At 39.8% G+C, this 22,462-nt stretch overlaps 2 protein-coding genes and 1 long non-coding RNA gene across 8 annotated transcripts in view; 2 read left to right on the top strand and 1 right to left on the bottom strand.

Annotated features, from left to right (window-relative positions):
* Positions 1–10,933, top strand: part of DNER (delta/notch like EGF repeat containing) — a 112,832-nt gene extending 101,899 nt beyond the window's left edge. For both annotated transcript variants that reach the window (XM_086844905.1, XM_086844904.1), the window contains 2 exons: positions 4,643–4,889; positions 9,839–10,933. In XM_086844905.1, the coding sequence (XP_086701031.1) occupies positions 4,643–4,889; positions 9,839–9,950 (359 nt within the window). In that variant the 3' untranslated portion in view covers positions 9,951–10,933. The remainder of the gene's footprint in view (positions 1–4,642; positions 4,890–9,838) is intronic.
* LOC147651290 (uncharacterized) lies at positions 8–20,635 on the bottom strand. Of its 5 annotated transcripts, none has more exons than XR_015274717.1 (4): positions 20,035–20,632; positions 18,527–18,628; positions 15,249–15,420; positions 8–163 (listed from the first exon to the last, which is right to left on the bottom strand). XR_015274717.1 is itself a non-coding variant. In XM_086844907.1 (4 exons), exons 1-4 carry the CDS (start codon positions 20,521–20,523, stop codon positions 116–118), a joined length of 777 nt encoding a protein of 258 aa, XP_086701033.1. In that variant the 5' UTR covers positions 20,524–20,635; the 3' UTR covers positions 8–115. The 5 variants fall into 5 exon arrangements, 1 of the variants encoding a protein (XP_086701033.1); XM_086844907.1 differs by having other exon boundaries at positions 15,249–15,386; positions 20,035–20,635; XR_015274718.1 differs by lacking the exon at positions 8–163 and adding an exon at positions 12,245–14,465.
* Positions 20,289–20,759, top strand: LOC147651289 (uncharacterized). The gene is made up of 2 exons (XR_015274720.1): positions 20,289–20,366; positions 20,629–20,759. It is a non-coding gene; the product is annotated as an uncharacterized LOC147651289 (long non-coding RNA).
* The last annotated feature ends 1,703 nt before the right edge of the window (positions 20,760–22,462 follow it).

The following is a 22,462-nucleotide window of genomic DNA, read 5'->3' as shown; positions in this document are numbered from 1 at the left end:
GACAAAATATTTCCGAAGAATTTAATAAAACTTAAGAGAGGTTCTTCTGCAAGGAACAGCTTCAGTATGATCTTGTTTCTTATTTTAGAGAGAAGCTTCACTTGTAAGGGCACCCTTATGGCACAGTGGAGAGTCCAGGAGAGGCACAAAGTATAAAGCCCAGCTGTGGAAGAGTTAAAATGGAAATCAGACTTCATTAGTTCTGCTGTTCATAGAGCTGCTTTATATTTCCCTGATGTTTTGTTCTTGAGCTAGAGATATTGTCTTTGCTGGAGAATTCAGCTGTGTATCTAACTGCTTGAATGCTCGGGTACTGTGGTCATAAATCCCTTCGAGTCATTATAAAGATACACAGGTTTGTTAGCACAGTTAAGGTTGCATGGTTAGGTGGTAGACTAACAAATCAAACACAAAGAACAGATTAAAAAATGTTTTCTATATCTCATTTACACAAGGAGCATGTGAGCCTTCTATTTTTTACTCTCTTTTACTTAAACATATTGACTGCTTTTTTCAAAATGATTCTATTCTTGATGTTCTTGATGTTAGTCCTTACTTCACCCCAGTATATTGAGTTTCAGAGCTTTCTGGTGTAAGCAAAGACTGCAGAAGACCATTGCCAGCTAGCCCAGAGATGGTGACAGCCCTGCCTGCTTTGTTGTCTCTGTGAATGGTTCACACGCTTCCCTGGGTGGTGCAGAGCCAGCAGACATCGGGAGCACAACACTGTGTTCTGTCTGTGTGCCACTATTGCTGATTCTAAAATATGCTCAGATGAGCTTTTCCTGACCAGGCTGATGTTGGTGACACCTGCAACATGCATGTCCAAGTTGATCAGCAAGGCAGTATAATTCTGCCTGCCTTCACTATTAAGTAGTTGGCTGACAGACAGATGGGTTTAGTTTGTGGAGAAAGCAACAATCATCCTGAAGTAACAATTACATTTCTACTACGTTATAGAATGCCAAAGGGATATAAAGGCTTGCATGCTTTCTGAGCCTGCTGATGTGCTACAGAAATTCAGCGGTGCATGTTCTGGAGTGCTCTGGCTGTCATGCTCTAGTCACTCAGAGTTGGCTATTTGCACCACAGATACCACTGAAGTGCATGTAAACATATGGGAAAAGCAGAGAAGAAGAAGAGAAGGTGGAAGGAGCCTCTCCCACTGTCCAACTACTCAATTATTTCTTCTTTCCCCTGTTAGAGGGGATGCAAGTTCTTTTATCTTGTGACTGCTATCACAGAAAGCAGGGAATTACCTGAATGTTATCTGGCATTAGTAACACTGCGATGTTGATTCTCAAACAGAAATATTCAACCTTGCCTTGTTCATGGCAATTGTTTTCAACTGAAGATGTTGAAATTACTGAGTTTTTTATCCAACACATGACTGTAGCTAATGGAGTGCATGTGTAAAATAATAACTATAATAGAGGAGATATAAAAAACACAGTGTAAAAAATTCTGTTTTGGACAGCTCTTGAATGAAAACAGGAAAATAATATCTTCTGATAAAATAATATCAAAAAGATACATTTTAAAGAACAAATATGTTTAAAATTTGAGGGTTCCCAGTCTTTTTTTTTTCAATAAGCTTCATTTCAGCAAATGTCCGATGTTCCCTTGCTATTAAAGTCACTTTGCCACAGCATCAAAGTAAAAGCGTGTGTTGTTATGGGACAGATAACAGATAATTCTACCCCAAAACAGACAACCATGGACATGCAGCATCTCTTACCAGTGCTGTGTCTTATGTGAAAAGTTGGAGAAGCTTTCCTAAAGAACTCGTATTTTAACATGTATGTAATGGATTATGCAAAGAGGGATTGAATTTTGAAGAAATCACTTAGCAGAAAGAATTTAAAAGTATTTTGAGCTGCAGGTTTTTCTTCTACAGGTCTGTGTAGCCATGTGAAGATCTTTGTACTCACTGTATTTCCCTGAGCTGTGAATCAACAAGCTGATGGGAACTCAATTCTAGTCATACCTGGAAAGGCCATATCCAGCTCTTTTATAAGCAGGTGCAGCACTTCGGAACTCACTGGAGTTGAGGCAATGGTGCAGTGGGTTTCTTTGAGCTCTAAAGTTTGAATCTGTTAGTAAATGTGCTTCTGTTCATCTTTCCAGTTCCCTTTGCCATATTTATTCTTCCAGCAGTTTTTACATAATGGTTAATAATGTGATGGAAATTAAATTTAAACACTGCACACTGACTTTGGACCACGCCTCTGAATGCTAGAAGAAGACCCAAAGCCAGGCTTGTCAAGAAACTGCTGTTTGGGTGTCATTTGACTAAATAGATCACATTTTATCCTTTGTGATTTTCTGTTACTGGCCATGAAGGAGACTATTTGTTCTTACTCTTTTTTATAGAACCATCCTATTTATAGTTCCCCACTTTTCACCAGCTGGTTTAGCTTCTTGAAGTGACTACCTTAACAGGATTTCAGGGTTATCTTCTTGTCAGACTGTTCTTTTTAATTTCCATGTGCTGTATATACCTCAAACTAGACAAGATGTACATTGCCTGGATGAATTGTGATATTTTTTAATATCATCCTATGGTCCTTACCAGTATTAGCAATTCCAATTAAATAGGATTAAATTTGTCTTAATTATAAAGAGGATATTCTTCCTTTCAAAATGAAAGGCATTTGCCTAAAAAGTTAATGGAGCATTCACTGTAAAAATGCTTACAAATGTCTCATATGAATTCTCTAATGCCTGCTGGTTATTTGTTAAATATCATTACCTTTGCCACTTTCATAATTATTAATGTAGTTACTGAGGTGTGCCAAACCGTGTGGTTACTTAAAAACTAACATTATGAAGAATTTCTAGTACAGACCATAGTGTGCATTGAAATCTTATCCCTAATTAATTTTATGAACATTAATACAACAACTGAAAATACTATGATTTTGAGCTGTCATGTGCTATTTCTAATCTCTAGAGTATAAGCTGTTAATCTTTATATTTTGATACAATGAGGAAAAAGGGAAGAAATTTTTCTCATCGTTGTCATCCAGAGATGGGAGACATGGAATCTAAATCAGAAGTGTCTTGCCATATATCTGCACACATTGGATCTGAATTCAGACCAGTCTGACAGCCTGACAGAAACCACTGTGTGTGACAAATGTGCTGCAGATCAGAAATAGAAGCCCATCCCAAATTTCACAGATCACAGCTGTATTCCCTCCCTCATATCCTGACTGGGCAAAGTGCAGTAACAGCGCTTTAGAAACGTTAATTAACTGAATGATTTGGGCTGATCAAAACTTTACTGACCTCTGAAGAAGATAAGAGTAACAAACAGCTAGTCCTTAAACTCAGCTCACATTTGTGGACTGAGCACCCTCAGGGAGGGAGGTGCTCCAGGACAACCTTCACTATTGTGACAAAGAGCAGCCATTTCTCCAAACTCTGCCCAGCTGAATCCCACATGTTACAGCTTTGGGCTTTCTCACTACCTCCCTCTAAAACAGATTTCTTCTTTTTTCTGTCCTTGTACATTCCCTGTATTTCTACCACAGATCAAGATTTTATCCACAGATGCCACTAAACTGAATCAACTCAGGTGCTTGAATTATCTGCCATCATCAGCATCCTTGAGAAGTGGCTTCTGAGAATATCTTAACCTCCCAAAGCATATGCTTGGAAGCCTTGTTCCCAGACTGTTTGTGATTGAGTAAAGGGAGTTTCTAAATCAGTGCAAAGCAGAAGTACATTTGAAAAAGGAACAGGCACCTACTAGAAATAACTTTTGCAGAGTGCTACATTTCTGTAGCCAGGATGATTCAAGTCTGTTCCTGTTTTGAAATAATATGAGACCATAGGCTTAAAAGACTACCAAAAATGAACCCTGAAGGGAAGTATAGGTTAATTAGAAATATCCTGACCCATGCTGGAGAGAAACAGATCTGAGGACATAGGTAATTGATAGAAAAACTGTTCAGCCTAGATATAGTTTCAGGATCAAGAATATTTATATAGAAGATCTGGAATACATAAATACAAGAAGCTTCTTCCAGATTGGCTTTACTTTAAGGTCTGCTTTGAGAATCTCAGGAAAATTATGCTTGGGAAAAGACTCCAGTGGGCTCTCTACTGTAGGACCTTAGAGGTGTCCTTTTTGTCCTTGAAATGCTGAAGTCTCTGCAGTCTGGTGGAGATAGGCATAAGAAATTCCGTGTTTCAAATTAAAAACCAAGTGTGTTTAGTACATCTCAAATAACACATTTTAGTGGAAGGCTTCACTATTAGAAAAAACTGCACAGAGGACTGACTGGTTGGTTCCTAGAAGCTTTTGCATAAAACCCGTCTGCCTTTAGATGGCCTGTAGCATAAAATAACATAATCCAAGAATAATTTGATGATTTTCTGTTACTTGGGTTGTACAAGAGATCAAACTAGACAGGTGTTCCTATATGACCTTAAAAATCATCAGAAAAAAAGTGAGTGAAGGTTTAATATAGTGTTATTCAAATTTGTTGCATTTTAGGCCTGGGGAAAGTTCAAATTAACTATTTCCATAGATTCAAAAGTCAGAAATATTGAGAATGAATATCATAAAGTAGTTCTCTTTGGCAGGATGGATACAAATTATTAATTGATGATAAACTTTTATTTCTTTTGGCAGATCTGCAGTGGAAGTCTGGGCATATGGCTGAGAGTCTAACAAATATGCCTCGTCACTCCCTCTACATCATCATCGGGGCCCTGTGCGTGGCCTTTGTCCTGATGCTGATCATCCTGATCGTGGGCATCTGCCGCATCAGCCGCATCGAGTACCAGGGCTCTTCCAGGCCAGCCTACGAAGAATTTTACAACTGTAGGAGCATTGACAGTGAATTCAGTAGTGCAATTGCTTCCATCCGACATGCCAGGTTTGTGCTGGGGTGGGGATGTCCTAGGAACCTGTTCTGATGCGTCATTTCAGTTCATGCGCGGTGCACCAAAGTGCTGTTGGCAGAGCGAATGGGCTGCTCTGCTGGGAAACACCAGCACTGCTCACTCTTCTCATCTGAAGTGTGACAATACAGCAAAACTCCTTGAAAACAGCGTTATTCTGACTTTATTTGGTGCAACTGGTGAAGTGGTACAGATGCAGAGTTCTTAGCCTGTCAGATCTTTTGTTAGGGATGTAAAGATTCTTTAACTGCTACACACAATTAATATACACACAATGATATTAATATGATTAATAACTCTTCATATAACTCATTTTTATGCTCCTATTTGCCTTTCTTACTTTCTTTCCTATTATAATTTTTTTACTTTTTAATTTTTATTTTTTTATTTTTTTACTTTAAATTTAATGGAGCACTTGCAAGGCAAGGCATTGAAAGTCAGAATAATAGAAAAGTAGAAGTGGAAGGGATTTGATAGCTCAGGTGTAAGCCATGGCACTAATATGGTATTTAATATACCTAGCTTCCTGCCAACAATTGTGTTTAAAAACTTCCAAAGGAGTTGAGTAGCTTTAGAAAGGGCTTTCCTAAAATCTAACCTGGATTTTCTTTGTTATTAACCTGGCTGTTTCTTACTTACTGCTCTTCAGACTGTCATAAAGGATAATTTATCACTGTTCATATCATTTGTATATCAGGGGCTGAGCCCTCCCCTCCTTCTGTCTGAAGATTTATGTGCACCAGATAAACTGAGGAATCACCTCCTGCATCTTATTTATGGCATTCCTGTTCATACATCTGAAAAACAAACTTGCTTGGTTTTTTCTTTATTTTTTTTTTCTAGTGACAAATGACATACTTTTGTGACCTGTTAGACCTTTTTCTCATTCCAAAATTCTCTGTGTCATTTTGCTTCCTAGCCAGTATGGTTTCTTCTGTGTTTGACATCTCTCTTAATAGGGCAGAACTTTCATTTTTGGTGTTTCTTTTTCCCATTTCTTCAATTTGTCAAGATCACTTCAAATTCCAACAGAGTATTCATGTGTGTTACCATTAAAATGCTCTTAAAACAACGGAGGGAGACATGTTCCTGTGCACTGACATGGAGAAATGTGTGCATATTGGTTGGTGATTGCTGGTAATTAACTTTCTGAATGTTCCAGTTCTGTTTCAGTGAAGATGAAATTGTACTACTGCTGAAGTCATCAAAATTATCTGCAGTGGGTGAGGCGTTCCCCCAGGCTTAGTTAATCACATCACAGCTGTGGGTAGTAGCTCTTCAAAGCGTTCCAACTTCAAAAAATTCGTAGACTGGGATAGATTAATGATGATTTTTCAAATCCATATTATGTAGTTAGAAATTACAGTATTGTCCATTGAGGATTCTTCTATCTTGGAAAAGGTATTTCTACTTAATGCAAGTGAAAATGTTTTAATTACAAATAGTTTTCTGTGCCTCCAAGAATCCTTTTAAAAATCAAAAATAGAGCTGCCAAGTCTAGTAATTCATACAGGTTTATTGTGGAGATTTTTGTGTATATTTTGGATTCAGAAAGATATAAACCACTGTTTTGGTCATTTCAATCCAGGAAAAGGAGCAAAACTTTTATAGTTATTTTTGCATAAATTCTTAAACCTACATATGGTCTGAATTTTCAGAATTGCTGAATCTAAGAAATCTACTTTCAAATAACAAAAATTTCAGCATTTTCTGAAAATAATTCCCTTTCACAGTTAGATACCAAAAACTTGATAGTCATTTTGGAAAATGGAGGTCAAGGGAAAAGTTAGAAGATTATTTTCTTTAAAGGGACTCTAGTAAAGTCAGCAGGTGTCTGGGGGCGTGGATACCTGTTGCATACTCAGTAAATTATTTTAAAATTACTTGTTCATCATCACTTGTTTTTCAGCATTTTTTTTCCTAGATGATTTTGTTATAATTTGATCCTTACTAATCAAGGTACTTGTTGTAAGACAAAACCAATGTGCTCAAGGATCATTACTAATAAATGTCTGCTTCTAGTGAATGTTCTTAGGATTAGCAGATCAGAGCTAGGTAGTTTTCCGAGCAGATGAAGCCCAGTTGTCTTTAGCATTCATTATGCGGACAGTAAAGAAATATTCCTTTTATGTTAAAATTTATACATTTTAAAGCTGGAAGAGAACAGTGTAATGAAATAGTTGACCACTGGCTATGGCAGCCATAAGGTGTCATTGAAATGGAGCCAAGATCTGTTACTGAAACAGAATTTTTCACTTTAGAAAAGCATTCACACTGAGTTCATGAATTATCTGGTGACAGACTATGCTGCAGTTAGTTCTGTGTGTGCCCAGATATCAGTAGCCTTCATGCACCACTTACAGTGTATTTTATTTAATTTTTATTTTCACATGCTGATCTATCCTGTTTCTGTGTCAGTTGAAGAGTCTGGTTTATCAGACTCTGATTAAGTTCTCCAGTCACAGCTGGGTCAGCTTCTCTCTGCTGCATGTTCTCCCCATTCCTGTGGAGTTGCCTGTGTCAGACTGTGGTGTCCTAAATTTCTGGATCGGATGAGCATCAGCACATGCTCATTTCTTACCATTTCCTGTCACAGAGCTCTGTCAGCTGTCTTTTTGTAGAAGCGTGATCACATGCACATGTACTCTGGTCTCCACATTACCTGCCAATTGCTTAATATACATCCCCTGCCAGGGTTAATTTTTCTGGCAACTCTAGGATTATAGCTCAATTATTCTAAGCAAGGCACAATACCACTTGTACACCTGACCTTTTCTCTGAATAATTTGAAGAAAATAAATTTTCTCATTCTCATCCTGTGGAGGCCAAAAGAATCCCTTCCTCCTCTCAATATGTTTTATCCTTTTTCTTAACTTCTGGTCTCTTTCTTCTCTTGTTCAAATTTTATTTGTGGACTCCTTTTTCCAGTTGCTGATTTTGAGCAGAGTAGCAGCATGTGGTTTCTTTATTCTGAGTAAACTCTGAACTTCTGCCTGTCCCACAGAAGTCAGAAGATACCATTTCCTCAGGGTTCAGCTGTCCAATGTTCTCAAAAATCTATAGTTAGCCATCTCTTGAAATGTTGTTCTAAGGAAGTGGAGGAGCAGGACCATTCCAGATGTGAAGATGATTTGCAGTGTCTGTCACACACACACACACACGGAGCTGCCTTTGCCAAGAATTGCTACAATCAATGTGTCCTCAGAATTGTCACGGAACCCTCAGTTTCTCTCAAGCTACACAGGTCTCTCTTGTTCAATGCTTCATTGCAAAATACATTTTCTGATTGTTATTTCATGTACTTTGTGATTATCTTAGTGATGTGTATTATTGTTATACACTGGTAAGCATGTCTAATGTACACATTGGAACATCACCTTTATCACCTGTGAATGGACATCCCAAAGCTAATGTTGAGCCCAAAGAACTTCCCCAGTGCAACTGCTACACTGTTTACCAACCCAAGAACATGATTGTCCACAGTATGGCATTGAAGCTAATGGAAAAATGATTATCCATCATGTCCCTCTAGTCTTTTTCCATACTCAGTACTTCCCAGGATCAAGATTTCCCCACACAGTGTATATACTCTTTGTTAGATGAATAATCTTGTGCTTGGTTGTCCTGGGAAAAAAATATTCACTTGTTTGTATGTGCTTTTGTTGTAAGCAGGTAGTTAATTGATCCAGCACACTCTGTAGCAGGAACTTGCATCTTTTCACTATTGCTTAGCCCTTGAATCATGGCCTCTTGCAGATTGTATTGATAATTGCTTTGTGTGTTCCTTTATGTCATCAATCAGATAGCATAGCACTGCTGTGCAGTCCTAGCAGACACACACCCATTGAACAGAGTTCCCATTTAACACTTCTGTCTCTAACATAAACCTCTGAGGTTGGTGATAACTCTGTTTGCTGCTTTGGACAGTGACTGACTTCTGAACCACCAGATCAAAGCAACCATAAACAGAAACATAACATAAACAACTTGCACATGTGCTGTGCTCTTTTCTCAGCCTTTTCTACTTAGGGGCACCTGTCAACCCTGACCTAAACGAGAAAACAGATTTTGTCCTGCTTCACTGTGTACAAAAAGCTATGTACTGTCAAAAAGGGCAGGTATAGTTTGACTGAAATCTCTGGAGAATGTTCACCATCATTTGTACCTCTGCAAAGCTCTATTTCCTTTAAACCCTTGAGAGTGTTGGTGAAAAAGGGTGATTCAGAATTCAACGCTGCCTCTGATTTAGTAAGATGCCATGACTTAATTCTTTCATTCAGTTCCTGAAATGTTATCTCATTTGTAGAAAATCAGGTTTATCCATCATGATGGGGATGAGCAAATGCTGTCTGTATTTATTAAAATAACCTATAGAAGGCAGACATTCATGCATGGGGATCAATCTAGTGTAGCCTTATGGACAGCTGAAGTACTCTGAAAAATTAATTTTTCACCATATATATTATAATGCTTTCAGCCATTTCAGTTTTGTCTTCAATTCTAAATCCTTGAAAACAGGTAAGAATGAAATTTGGAATAATGAACCTGCATAAAAGTCCTGGAAGAAAATCAAGTTAATTTGGTTTGGGCTAAATATATTCCTCAGAATCGGGATTTCAGTCTCCAGTGTGCACAATATAAATGAATATAGGCTTAATATAGTACATAAGTGCATAAAAAGCAATGTGGATGACTACATTAATAATTCTGTTTCTGTGTTTTCTGTACTGTTTTCTTTGCATCAGGTCCATAAGAAAAAATATTTGACCATTTTTTGCCTCATTTTCCTGTGATTTCTTTTGTTTCATAGAGTTTATCTAAACTCTCTGAATTTGTTTATAATCACAGGCCATAACTCACTGTGTTGTTACTTTGAACTCATTCACATTTCTCTTTGTAACTAAAAGTTTTCTTTTACTTCCAGGTTTGGCAAGAAATCCCGACCTGCAATGTATGATGCAACCCCCATTGCTTATGAAGATTACAGCCCAGATGACAAACCTTTGGTTACACTGATTAAGACAAAAGATTTGTAATCTAGTGTATCTTTTTTGGATTATTTTTCAAAAGGATGGGCTACTAACCTAATTTAAATATTTTTAAGAAGAAAGCATAAGTAATTTAAACCATTAGATGCTTCAGAATTTTCTGTAGAATATTTAAGAACCGATTTTCTGCAGCTTTTAGTTTGGAAAAATATTTTAAAACAGAATTTGTGAACTTCATGATTTACATTTTAATGTACCTTGAGCTCTATAAACTATAAGCTTATGATAGTGTGTGCTTTTTTCTTGGTAGACACTATTACTAAACCCAGATGAGTTTCTTGTGGTTGTTACAGAACAGAAAACAATAATTAATGAGGAGTTCTTTATGAAATGTCAGTGCCAGCTTTCTCAGTAGAGGTAGGAAAAATGTGAAGCATAATATGATATATAATATATCCATTAATTAAAAAAGTCTAAAATGTTTGTGTTGTGAAAAAGAAACTAGTAAAAATTATTATTCCTAATCTGAATGAATTAGCTTTTGCCTTATTCCATGCATGGATAGATAACCTATTCCTCCATTATTTCCTGAAAGTTGCTAAAACATACTCTTGAGTTGATGTTTGACATTTTTGTAATAGTTATTCAGGCTAGGCCTTGTATAATAATTAAAGTGCCTCTTGAGGCAAAGTATAAGGGCATGATCCTTTAAACATTGAAATCAATGAGAGAACTTCCATTGACTTCACTGCATATGGGATTGGATCCTACAATTGGACTGAATCTATATTTTTCTTTAAAGGTTAAAGTTTTTTATATTGTGAGTAAACTAAGCATATGGTTTGAGTTGTTTGTTTCCTAAAGGTTGTTGATGTACAGTATTGTTTCATGAAATATTGTGTATTTCTCATAGTGCTTCTTATTTAGGATCAGTATGGGGTTTTTGTGGCTGTATTTGATCGCTTATGGGCGTCTTAAATTCTTGCTTATTTCAGAAAATACTGAATAAAAGTTAACCAGTGAAGATTGCAGCTGTTTCTTTGTTTTTCTTCATTTCAAACTGAAGTGTTGTCTATAAATTTGAAAGTACATGAGCATATGATGCTCTATAAATAATGCCAAAAGATGATATTTCAGCTGTTAATCTGAAAAGGGAAAAATGGTTTGTATTATCAAGGTAATCTCTCACAAGTAAGATAAATGCAGCTCCAGAGTAAAGGCAGAGTCCTGAATGGTGCATGTGCAGGCTAGTAACACCATTCTGTGTCTGAATTACAGAAATGCCAAATGCTCCTCAGAAATCCAGAGTACCTTTCCAGATACATCCTGTATCTGCTGCCATGGGCTTTCAACGATGATGATCCAAGACAATAATTATTAAAAAGATGACTGAGGAGCTCAGACCCAAGTTTAAACTAGATTCATTCTCCAAGCATGGTTTTCTATGACAGAGATTGTAAATTTGCATCTGGTGGCTGTCAGATGTTGTTTTTTATTGGTACAGTTTTTTGCTCTACCAATATATTGAAACTTTTGTTTTACTGTGATTTCTAGGAGTGTTTTGAGAACCCTTAAGAAAGAAAAATCGAGAGCAAGCCATACCCTGTAGAATTTTTGGTAACTTGAGCAGAAAAGAGGCTCTGTTGTAATTGATTGGTTAATCAAAGGAAGGGAAATACTCATTCTTCAGAATTTTTGGTCTTTTCAGTCAGCAAAATATTGCAAATCTATATAAAGTAGGGAAGCAAGCAACTCTGTTGTTCTAGGGAGCATACATATTCATGGTCCATATTTTACGAGATGTTGCAACGAGCAGCAGCCTTTCTGCATACAAATCACACCTTGGTAGCGATTCTTGGCCAACCTATATTTCTCTCAATTGACTGACTTGAACCATAAGTAATTTGTGAGGAGCTATTTTCCTGTCAGCTTGAAGCTTCTAGCTTCTGTAAATCATCCTGTGCATCCTGTGAATTGTATTCTGAAAATTACTTTGTCTTCTTCCAATTTATTTTATTGAACTCTGATGGCATGTTATGCATGCACTTGTGAAATATTTGTGAGGCATTGCACTGCCTGCCAGGTGGAGCTGCCCTAAGACCTGGAGGGAACAAACCCATCTTGTGTGTGTATCCCAACTCTGAATCTGCAAGAACGAGTTGGTTACTGTCTTCATACACCAGATCGTGTCCTGAGGACATACATGAATGTGGGCAAGGGACACTGGTTATTTCATATCCTTTCCCCAACCATATGAGATCTGTGCTGTACAGGGAGAAAATACAGGTGTATAGCAAATACCACTTGCTGTTAATATAGTACACATTTTTGGGTGGGTGTGGTTTTTTGTTTTTGTTTTGTTTTTTGTTTGTTTGTTTGTTGGGGTTTTTTTATTATTATTTTTTTCTGTAAATTATCCAGTTGCAGAAAGGGCTGATTGTATGTAGTCTTCTCCCAGCAATGGGCTAACAGACTGGAGCTTCTCCTGGACAAGATGGGAGACAAGTCTCTGGGCTTGTCATTAACCTCTAATACTTGTGCCTTCTCCAAGTTTGGTTATTTTTTTATCATCTTTCATCTGGAAATAGGAAAACATCTTTGAGTGTTTTTTCCCCGGAAGCACGCACATGTATTCTTACTTGTTTCTCGGGGTGATGTGAGACTTGCCTTTAGAGTTAAGAGTTGTGATATATGTGCTAACAGGAAAATGTCATCATTTACAAGGATTCTGGATAGTCAGTCCAAAATGATGGAAGACAGTGACCCTATCCATGTGGTTGGGCTAATTGCAGTATGGCATAGATACAAGGCCTGAGGAAACAGTTGAGTACAACAGCTAGAAAACACATGTTAGCTAAAACCATACAGATTATCCACATTAAAACCTGCAGGTGTAAACCTATCTTTAACTGAGAAAAATTAGACCACTGCCACAGCTTCATCCTCTCTTTGTGTCTTGTCCTGGGAGGTGCTTTGGGAATCTGCATTTCTCCTGTGTGGACTCCAGAGGTGACACCTTGCCAAATCCCCAGGTGAGAAGCCTCAGTCCCACATCAGAGCCAGTGTTCAGTAACAGACCTTGCGCTTGGAAGAAGTTGGCTCTCAATCCTTCCTAACTCCAACACACTTCATCTTCCAAAGACACGGTGAGAAATGAAATCGTTGAGGGGTGCAGGTAACTTGAGAAGGAGATGAGGTCCCCACATCAGCCAGGCCTGCTGTGTCACAGCACACACTCACTGCAGGGGCTGTGCCATGGGGTGCTCTCCGAGGTGAGGGGCTCAGCCTTTCTGCATCAGAGTGCAGGCCATCCCTGTCCCTCAGGGATCCCAGAGCCCTGCTGTGTCCCTGTGCCAGACGGGATGAGCCTGTGGCAGCAGCGGCCCTGCCATGAGTCGCAGTGGGGCACTGCCAGCCCCATCCCTCACCTGGGCAAGCAGGCAGAGGATGAAAGGCCTGGAGGTGTGGTCCTGACTCAGCTTAGCCTGCAGGAACTCTTTTCAGCTCTCTAACCCTGTTCCTGTTAGTACATTAAACAATGGACTTGGAGGGACACTCATGGCTGGGGTGGGATGTGGGGAAGCCACATAGGAGGTGAGAAGTTGCAAGGAGACCTGAGGCTCCCCCTGCCCTGAATAACCCTGTCCATTGTCAGTCAGGGCTGAGTAACACCCCGTACCAAACCCATCAACTTGGTGTTGCTGCTCTTCCTTCTCTGCAGCTGTGGCCAAATGCTACACTGGTGTGAGGGGAATGAGAGCTGAAAAGAGACATTAGCTCAATAAAGTGCATCCTCAAACAGTGAAAGTCTCTGTGTGGTTAATCCCTTTGAAAACAATGGGATTTTAAGGACAACGTGTGTGATGTTTTGGGGAAAAGTGTCTTGGTGTCCCTGTGCATCTAAAAATATAAGAGGTCTGACTAGAGGAGTAAACAATTGCTTGTTTTTGTGAAGTCTTGTGTTGTGACACTTCAGTTACAGAACTGATGTTTTCATCTCATCTCAGCTTCATTTCTGGAAACAGCATGGCTTTTCTCTAGCAGGGCTTTGTTGAGAAATGGCTGAGCAGTTATGACATTCCTGAACATGCACAGTTTCCTCTTTGATAGCAATAGACACCTGATGAGGAATAAACTCAACATCCCTGAAAATTATTCTTTATGTAAATAGCTGAGAGGAATTGAAAAGCCACTCCTCACTTGTGTTGCCAGAGGGAACTTCTTTTCCCCTTCATGTGGCTAAATCCTTCTGTGTCCAAAATTTCCTTCTTATGTTGCACACAACTACCCAGCTTTTGCAGAGCAGACAGGCACATTGCATCAGACAGATGCAAATCCAGCCCGTCCTCCCTTTGGGTGCCTCCAGCCTGGTTTCTGTGGGAGGTATTTGCTGTGTGACCAGCTTTGGGAACCTTTTTTTTTCACTGCTGCCATGTGTTTGAGGTTCATGTGCTGCTCAGTGCAGCTGGGCTGAAATTGCTGTTTGTATGGTACTCTGCTCTTGTATTCCTGACCTCACAGCGGGTGCAGAAGTACAGTGCTCCCATGGATCATGGAGGGCAGCTGAAAGCCAGATTAATTCAGGGAAGAGTTTAGTCTCTCATGCTATGCTCTGCTATGAGTAGTTAAAATAATGAGTGTATTATCAAGAGCTAATGAGTTCAGACATGTTCCCAAAATAAAAAATGGGAGACAGGGCAGTCCGGCATGTGCTTAAACCTTCTCTTCAAACCTGCTGAGAGAGATGTGCACTGGCTTACAGCTTTCAGGCAGCATTTATTTTAAAACAAAATATAAATAAAATTCTAGTTTAAAATTTGTTTTTTCTATCAGCATCCATCACCCTTAGGAAATGCTCTGAATGAGCAGGGGAGCAGTGAGAGAAGGGCAAAGCACAGAGCTGGTGCCAAATGAGAGACATAGAGCTGATCTGCTCTATCTCCTCCCTGCAAGTTGTCTTCTGTCCCTTGAGACTTTGGCTGAGCATCTGCCAAAACACTGTAGTTGTGTGAGGTCAGGAGGAGTGGCATAAGGCAGACTTGAGACACTTTTATTTCCATCTTAAACATCTCATCAGGGAGATGAGAGCAGCCAGAGCCTGGCATCTGAGCAATCAGATACTGTTGCTGAGAATGATGGAGCTTGCTGCCAAGATGGGCAGAGTGTAATGTGCTCTCAGCTCCTCCTCAGTCTGATGTGTTGGTCACTGGAGAAGTGTCCCTCAGAAACCATCTTTGCACTTCTTGACTCTCTGTTCTTTGCACTAGAGCTGATCCCTCTGGTGCAACTTCTGTGCTGCAGGATCCCCTCTGTAGGACCCAGCATCTGAGCCCTTTATATCCTTACCTCATATTTTGGAATGGCTCCAAATAGGTGAAGGTGGTTCCTTCCAACAGGATGTGGGTCAACCAGGGTAAACAAACAAATCTTCAAAGCAGTTATGCCACATCCAGCTTCATCTGGGCTCAGCTGGCTTCTTTTCTTCTGCAGTACAAAATGGATAACAAATATGACCTCCCTGGAAAAGTCAGATTTCTCTGTTATTATGAATTCCAGTTTCAAATCCTCCTTTTAAGACGTTTATGATAAGATGATTATTGTAAATAAGCTTCCCCTTTAGCAAAGAATAAATCATCAAATAGACTTTGTTTGGTGAGATCTTTGGCAAAGGAATGTAAATAAATAAGCTAACTGAATAAACTTCTTTATCTGATGTGCTGAGCAGAAAAGGCAGCAAAGTTAATCATTTAGGAAAATAATCTGGACTGCTGCGCTTTCTTCAATAACAGACCAGTCCAAGGGAAACAATCTGCTCTATCTCACTGACCCTGGAGTTTTTGCTAGCATCCCACAGACCGTAAGAGATCCTGTTTATCACTCTGGCAGCAATGCTGTCTTGTCAAGGAGATGTCCTTCGGCCTAAATTTTTGATTTGGTTCTTTTCCTGTGGATTGGTCTACTTCCTGTCAGAGGTAGCTCCTCACAACAGAAAGAGATCTCTTATGATGTTAGCTGTGGCTTCTCTTCCATCTCCTGGGAGTAGAACACACACGGACAACAATCTAAATCTGCAGGATCTTAAACTTTGGACTCCATTCATGTTTCCATATGAGAAAGTTTGCATGTGATTCTGCATGGTTCTCAGTCCAACACCACTCAAGGAAATGAGTGTGACTGTTCCAATTTTCACCATGGTTTTTTATTAACTTACAGATTTGAAGTAATCTGAAGTAAATCTGCCTGGAATCTGAGCCTATAAGCCAGATACAAGATGCACAAGGTAACAAAAATGCATGTAGCTTCTGTGGAAAAGCAAACAGTCTAATGCAATGTAGGTTATTTTGGCATGTAAGCACTGCATTAGCAATTATTTTGTCAGCAGAATACTTTGTTCTCGCCCCCATTTGTAATTGTTGGATATGTGATCACTGCTGGTGCAATTTGGTCTCCTAGAAGCTTATTTTCTATGTCGTATTGGGACAGAGAGTGCACAGACAACAGTTTCCAGTTATGGCTTTTTCTTGCTGAGAACAGATATCTATATGGGTAGGTTACAGACAACAGAAAGCAGCTTCAGCTTGCTGAAAAGCGTATTTGTAGATCCCAGTGTATGGCACTGATATTTATTCTGCAGATCAGTCTGTGGTTGTTTGATTTGCTATGTTGCATCTGTCATGTTAAGAAGGCAACCAGGCAGTAACGTGTCATGATGCAGAATAATTTATTTCAAGGATTTTGTACCTAAAATGTGCTGTCCACAATGTCTTATTTGTGGTCTATACATGACACCAGTTCCTCCTATTAATTTAATTTGAACATTTATTTCAGCTGTTTTTCCTTTGTATGGCATTTGCTAGAAAGGTCTGTCAAAACAAAGCTGACAGAATGTCATGTAACTAAAGATAGATCTGCTTTTGCATGTGCCTATTATGACATTTCACTTTTATCTTGCCATGAATTTGGACTTGAGATTGTTCTACATATAAAAGATGATAACCAGTTATTTTTATCTCCAGTACTCATCACATAGCTCCCCTCTTTCCCAGTGCCCTGTCTTATCTGTGTGCAATAAGGACAAAGACAGGAGGAGATTTTTAGAGCACTGAGATAGGTGTGGAGTTTATCAGTTTTTCTTTGTCTTTCATTTGTTTCATTCCCATGGAGAAAATATTTTACAATTCCACGGAGATACCTTAATCCCTGAGAGCTTTGAAGGGTTATTTTACTTTAACACATGTGAAATTTAAAATAAGGTAGTAAGCTAGCAGTATTGACAGACATGTCAGATTTAAATCAAAATGTCTCACAGCTGTAACTTAGTGATATATGTTACTGAAGTTTGGAAGAATTCATTTGGAATACATTACTCAATGGTTTAGTTTATTGAATGGTAAGTATGGTAATGCTTTGATAACATTTTGGAGTTTCATGCAATAAACTACAAAATTTCTGTAGAAACTGCTTAATACTATCTAATTTTCCCTCACTTTAGGGGACTGCCATCTGCATAGAAAACAAAAATTCCCAACAAAACTACAACCCTACCCTGGCATTAAGTCAGGCACTATCCACGTTTTTCCAGTTGTTTTTTTCAAGAAGCTTTGATTTTGCATAAGCAATAATGTAATTTTCTCTTTGCCCATAAGGCAGTACCTCTCAAGGAGGGCAGAAATTGTAGACAGAGAATTATCAGACTTCAAATTAACAGTTAAATATGGTCTTCATTCAAAAGCAACTCAGCTTTGAGATTTCTGAGAATTCATTGTCTCTTTTCTGTTTATATGTTGTCTCTTACTTACATCCCTCTCCTTCAAACTCTAGTGTCAAGGGTGATTTATGAGTGTAATTTTCTGTGTAATATTATGTAGCAATAGTTGGCAAATCCCTTCCCTCAGCAAGGGGATGTATTCTTCTTTGTCAGACACCAAAGAGGCACACAACCCTTGAATTTCTTTAAAAAGACAATTCTTTTTGAAAGGAAAAATGCAAATCCCATCTCATAATAATTCATCTCATAATTACTTATAGATATGTTACATGTACAGTAACTGCTCTGGCCATGTGGCATTGGCATTTTCATGTGGTGGATCTACTGGGAGTCCCTCTGACTGTCTCAGGTCCAACTCTGTAACCAAACTCTTGCTCTTTGCTTGAAACAAGCTCTGCATGGTGCTGAGCACAGCCTGGGAGTCCAGATGCATTGCTGTGCTGGGCATCGCTCATGATGAAATTTAAGCATGAGCTTAATGAAGGAATTTGGAGGTTTGTTAACTTTCTGTTATGTATTTTTGCCTCTTACAAGGGTTGAGGTATTTTTACATTTATAGAACTCTTTGAGTTGCAAGACTTGGTGAAATGTTGGTGGCATCACACATATTTTCTGTGGGGGCTCTACATTCATGCTGGTTCCCACAACTTAAAAAGGACCCAAGTCCACTAAATTATTGTACACAAGAGGGTAATTCTGGTGCTTTTCTGGATGATTTTTAAATCTCTATTTACAATCTTTATGGGTATTTGCCAGAAAACCAGTTCACATCCACCCAGCAACGCATGTTAAAATTCTTCACAATAATGAGTGCAGTGCCCAGGTACAGACAAAGAGGCGACCCTTTCCAGCTTACCTGTCTGGCTTTTCTTAGTTGGGACTGGGGTGAATTGAAGTATAGTTTTATCCTTGAACTTTGCTCTGCTTCCTGTCTCACACATTTTGTAGTCAATGTCCACTGCAAAACAGGGAATACATGTCCTTTGTCTCTCTGTGTTTCTGCACCTTGATGTGCTTGGCCACACTTAGCCATTAGGGTTTTACTGTACTGGTTGTTGGCTGTGGGGGACAGTGAGTGCATTAAACAAATGACACCAGTGCTGTTGCACACTCTGCCATGAACATCTCAGCAGCGTAATTTGAAAATTACCTGGGTTTAGCTCTTAAACAAAGCTTTTGTGCACAGCTGCTTCCAGGGGAACTTGGATTGTTGCAGCAGTGCTCTACATTCCCATATTCAAGCGGGGGAAGGAGAAACATCTCCTGGATTGCCACACAGCTGACCAGTCTCCCTAAGCCTATGAATAACTGCTGGGGATGTGTCACTGAAATAGGAAGTGTGGCTTCTAGTAACTTCCTATTTTAACGGATAAAATTGGGTAGCTGGAATGGTGAAATCTAGATGACAGATTGCCAAATCTTCTTGCTATAATGATGCTCTGCAAACAAAAGTTTTGATCTGAGACTGTCAAAAGTCTCTTTTCTGGGTAAGCTTTCTTATTCTGAGGGAATATCCAGTGCATGTAAAATTGCCCACAGTATTATTTATTATTTATCATTCTTCATACATTTTTATAATTTCAGTCTCTTCAATGCTCATTCTAAAAACAGCTTATCTGTATAGATATGATTCTTCTCTTGCTTATGTTGTTACAGAAGTAATTCGAATTAAATTCACTGAATCACATCTGTGAAGCTTAGAAAAATGTCATGATCAGGAGCTATGCAGATGCCATGGATTTAACTTAGTTTAAAACTGGTATAAGGCTTATCAGGAGCTCTGCACAGATTTGGGGAGGTACGTATTTCTTTTTGTCACAGACAAATAAGTACTTAATAATCATTAGGGGTAATTAAAAAATAAAGACTACAGTCAAAGGTGCACAAAGTTGACAGGGGTCTTAATGGGTCTTGTTTCAAGTTCTTCTGGACTAGGAGAGAACAAATGTGTAAGCATCTGGCATGTGTCAACCCAAAGATTTTCTGGCGTTCATTTTCTGTTGCTTACAAGATTAATTGGTGCTGGACTTGAGCTTCTTTAGATTGTTAATGCAAGATTTACTGTTGGAGGCAGCCTGGGAAGTATCAGTGTTCCTGCAAGGAGGTGTCTGGCCAGCAGCTGTGCCAGCGGTGACGCGGTGAGAGCATTCCCTGGGGAGGTGACGACTAATCCTCCTGTCCCATGTCCCTGTGCTCTCCTCTGCCCTGCATGTCTTCACTGCCCCCACACCCCTGGGTACTTGGCGTCTGCAGGTTCCGAGCCTCGGGATTTTCCCTTTGTGCATCCTTGCTGCCTCTCTGCTCGGAGTCCCCCTCCCTCTTTGGAGATCCTGCCCTTGGGCCCCTGTGACTGCTCCCCCTCACCCGGCCCCACAGCTGGACACTGACGCAATTTCTCCCCGGCCGCACTCTGCCTTTCCCCGTGCCCACGCCCGGGTGGCCGCAGTGCCTCGCCTGGGGGCAGCTGATGGCACCCGCCTCTCCTGCTCTCTCCAGCCGCTTTTCTCGCCGTCCGTGCGGCCCAGATCCGCTGGCCTGAACTCCCGCAGGCCTCAGTCCCCGCAGGCCGGCTCTCGCTGCCGCGGCGCCGCCGGGCACGGAGCCCGGAGGCCGCAGCCCCGCAGCGCGGCCGCTGCCAGCACCCACAGCCTCGGCCTTTCTTCCCCGAGGCTGGCTTGGGAAAAACAGGCTTGGTGGTACTGACCCGTGTGGCTTGGCATCTCCAAAAATCAACTCTGTGATTGCTGGGAGGCTGACAACCCTTCTTCCCTCACTCACCCGGGCTCCTGTGAGGGCGGTGGAGCGGCTGCCTGGCAGAGGCAGAATAAAACTTGCTCCCCCTTTCAGTATCATATTTTGTCCTTCACATAAGTGTTGTGCTCTTTTAAATATATGCAAGACCTTTGCAGCAATCTTCCTTCTGTACTTGTTGACAATGGCTTTGTGCTTTATTTTCAGTGCTGCTGTGAGCAGGACCAGTACAGTGCCCAGGAAGGAAAAGTAAGACCAAATATCTGCCTTTCTAAAGATGAGACCTCTAGAAGTGAGAAGAAAAAAGGGATATCACATAAACATGGCCAAATACGTCACTACCTATGCATTTCACGCTTTTATTTACTCCGTCCACCTCCAATATTGAACTTACTTTCAGAAGAGGAAGAGAAGTAGCTGTCCCGGTACTTGGGGAAGGTGATGCGGTAGTTACAGCTGAAGAGGGAATCAGAAACACAACTGCTTCTGGCAGCAGCACAGGTAATTAAAGATACCTGGTTGCTATGGGAACCCCAATAACAGCTTCCCTAACAAATTGGAAATCAGGACCTCATTATTCCTGCAAGCACAACGTGGATGGGTGGGAGAATATGGTATATCCAAACCTGAATTATCCCCCTTGACTGGAATACTTACTGCTGCCTCAATTTCACAAATCATTAACACCCTGCTGCTTCAGGTTATAGCCTGCTCCTGATGCCATTTTAAAATACCTGTGAAGGGGATGTGAGGCAGATGCATTGTGAGCAGAAGTGCCCTCTACTGAACCCTTAGTGGAGCTGCACTCCCATAATTATCCCTTTGCGCCTACACAATCAGATTGAAAATGATTACTTAAATAACATTAGGGATTATACAGTAAAGAGGGATGTAAATAAATTTCCCTTTCAAATTACCAAAACACAATACTGAAAGGAAATCAAGGGCCTTTGAAGATAACGTAGTCTATATTTTGCCAGTATTTTAATAAAACATTCTTACTGTTGAATTGCTGCTAATTTAACAGTGACCATGCCCAAAGAGATCCCAGGTAAGGAATCAGAGCCAGACCTGTAGATGCTGTTGCTCCCAGAAAAGGAGATGTACCTATCACTACCTGTACCTTGAAGTTGTTACTCAATAACCTCCAAACTCTGCAAATTATTGAGTCCCCTCAAAATCCAGGTTTTTGCTGTCAGTGTTTGCAAACTGACAGTGCTCTGATGCTTGCCTGCATCCCATGGCCAGCTGTGGTGCTGGAGCCCCAGTCTGACTGTGTCCTTCCCAGTTAATGCTCTCACTGCAGCTCCCCCATGGCCAGACTCCGAAGTGTGCACCCTGCCATGAGAACTGCAAATCTCAAACTTGGGTGTTCCCTCTCCATATTTATATGACATAAAGTTGAGGTCATGCCATCCTAGCCAGCTATTGGCATCTGCATGAGATGAAGCTCTACATAAAAATACATTTATTGTTACCTTGAATGTTAAAATGTAATCGTTGTCAAAGAAAACAGTTTGGACTATTTGAAAGTGTATTTTGGGTTACTTATGCACTAAACATTTTTTCAGAGAGATATTGGAAAGCTCAGATTATGTGTCTGGTGCCATCTATGCAAGGTAGCTGCATTTGCTTCAAATCATTTGATAAAGTGATTAGGAGTAACAAGTGTATTTGGATTTTGGAAGTATGCTATTAATTACAGCACTTTACAGGACATTAAATTTGTTAATTAGGAAAACTTACTCTGCAAAAGCAAATACAAGGTAAACTGAGTTAATAATAAAAAAAAAGAGATGTGTTTAATGACTTCTGTATGGTTTGTAAACTTGCATAATCAAAAAGAGGATCTTGGAAGGAGGACTTGCAAAGTCTGCAAAATATTTGCAGAAGCACCATTTAAATAACTGAATGACTCTTCTAGTCATGTTTCAGTGAGAAATAATAGTGCTCCTAAAGCTAAACAGGGCTTTTGAAGTCAAATAATTCAATGGGATCAGCAATTGGACAAGTTTAGTTAATTAAAAAGGCAATGCTATAG

This window comes from Cyanistes caeruleus, chromosome 10 (assembly GCF_971803275.1).
Source record: "Cyanistes caeruleus chromosome 10, bCyaCae1.hap1.1, whole genome shotgun sequence".
Taxonomy (NCBI): domain Eukaryota; kingdom Metazoa; phylum Chordata; class Aves; order Passeriformes; family Paridae; genus Cyanistes; species Cyanistes caeruleus.
The sequence above is the reverse complement of the archived record's forward strand: the minus strand, read 5'-3'. Positions and strand labels throughout refer to the sequence as shown.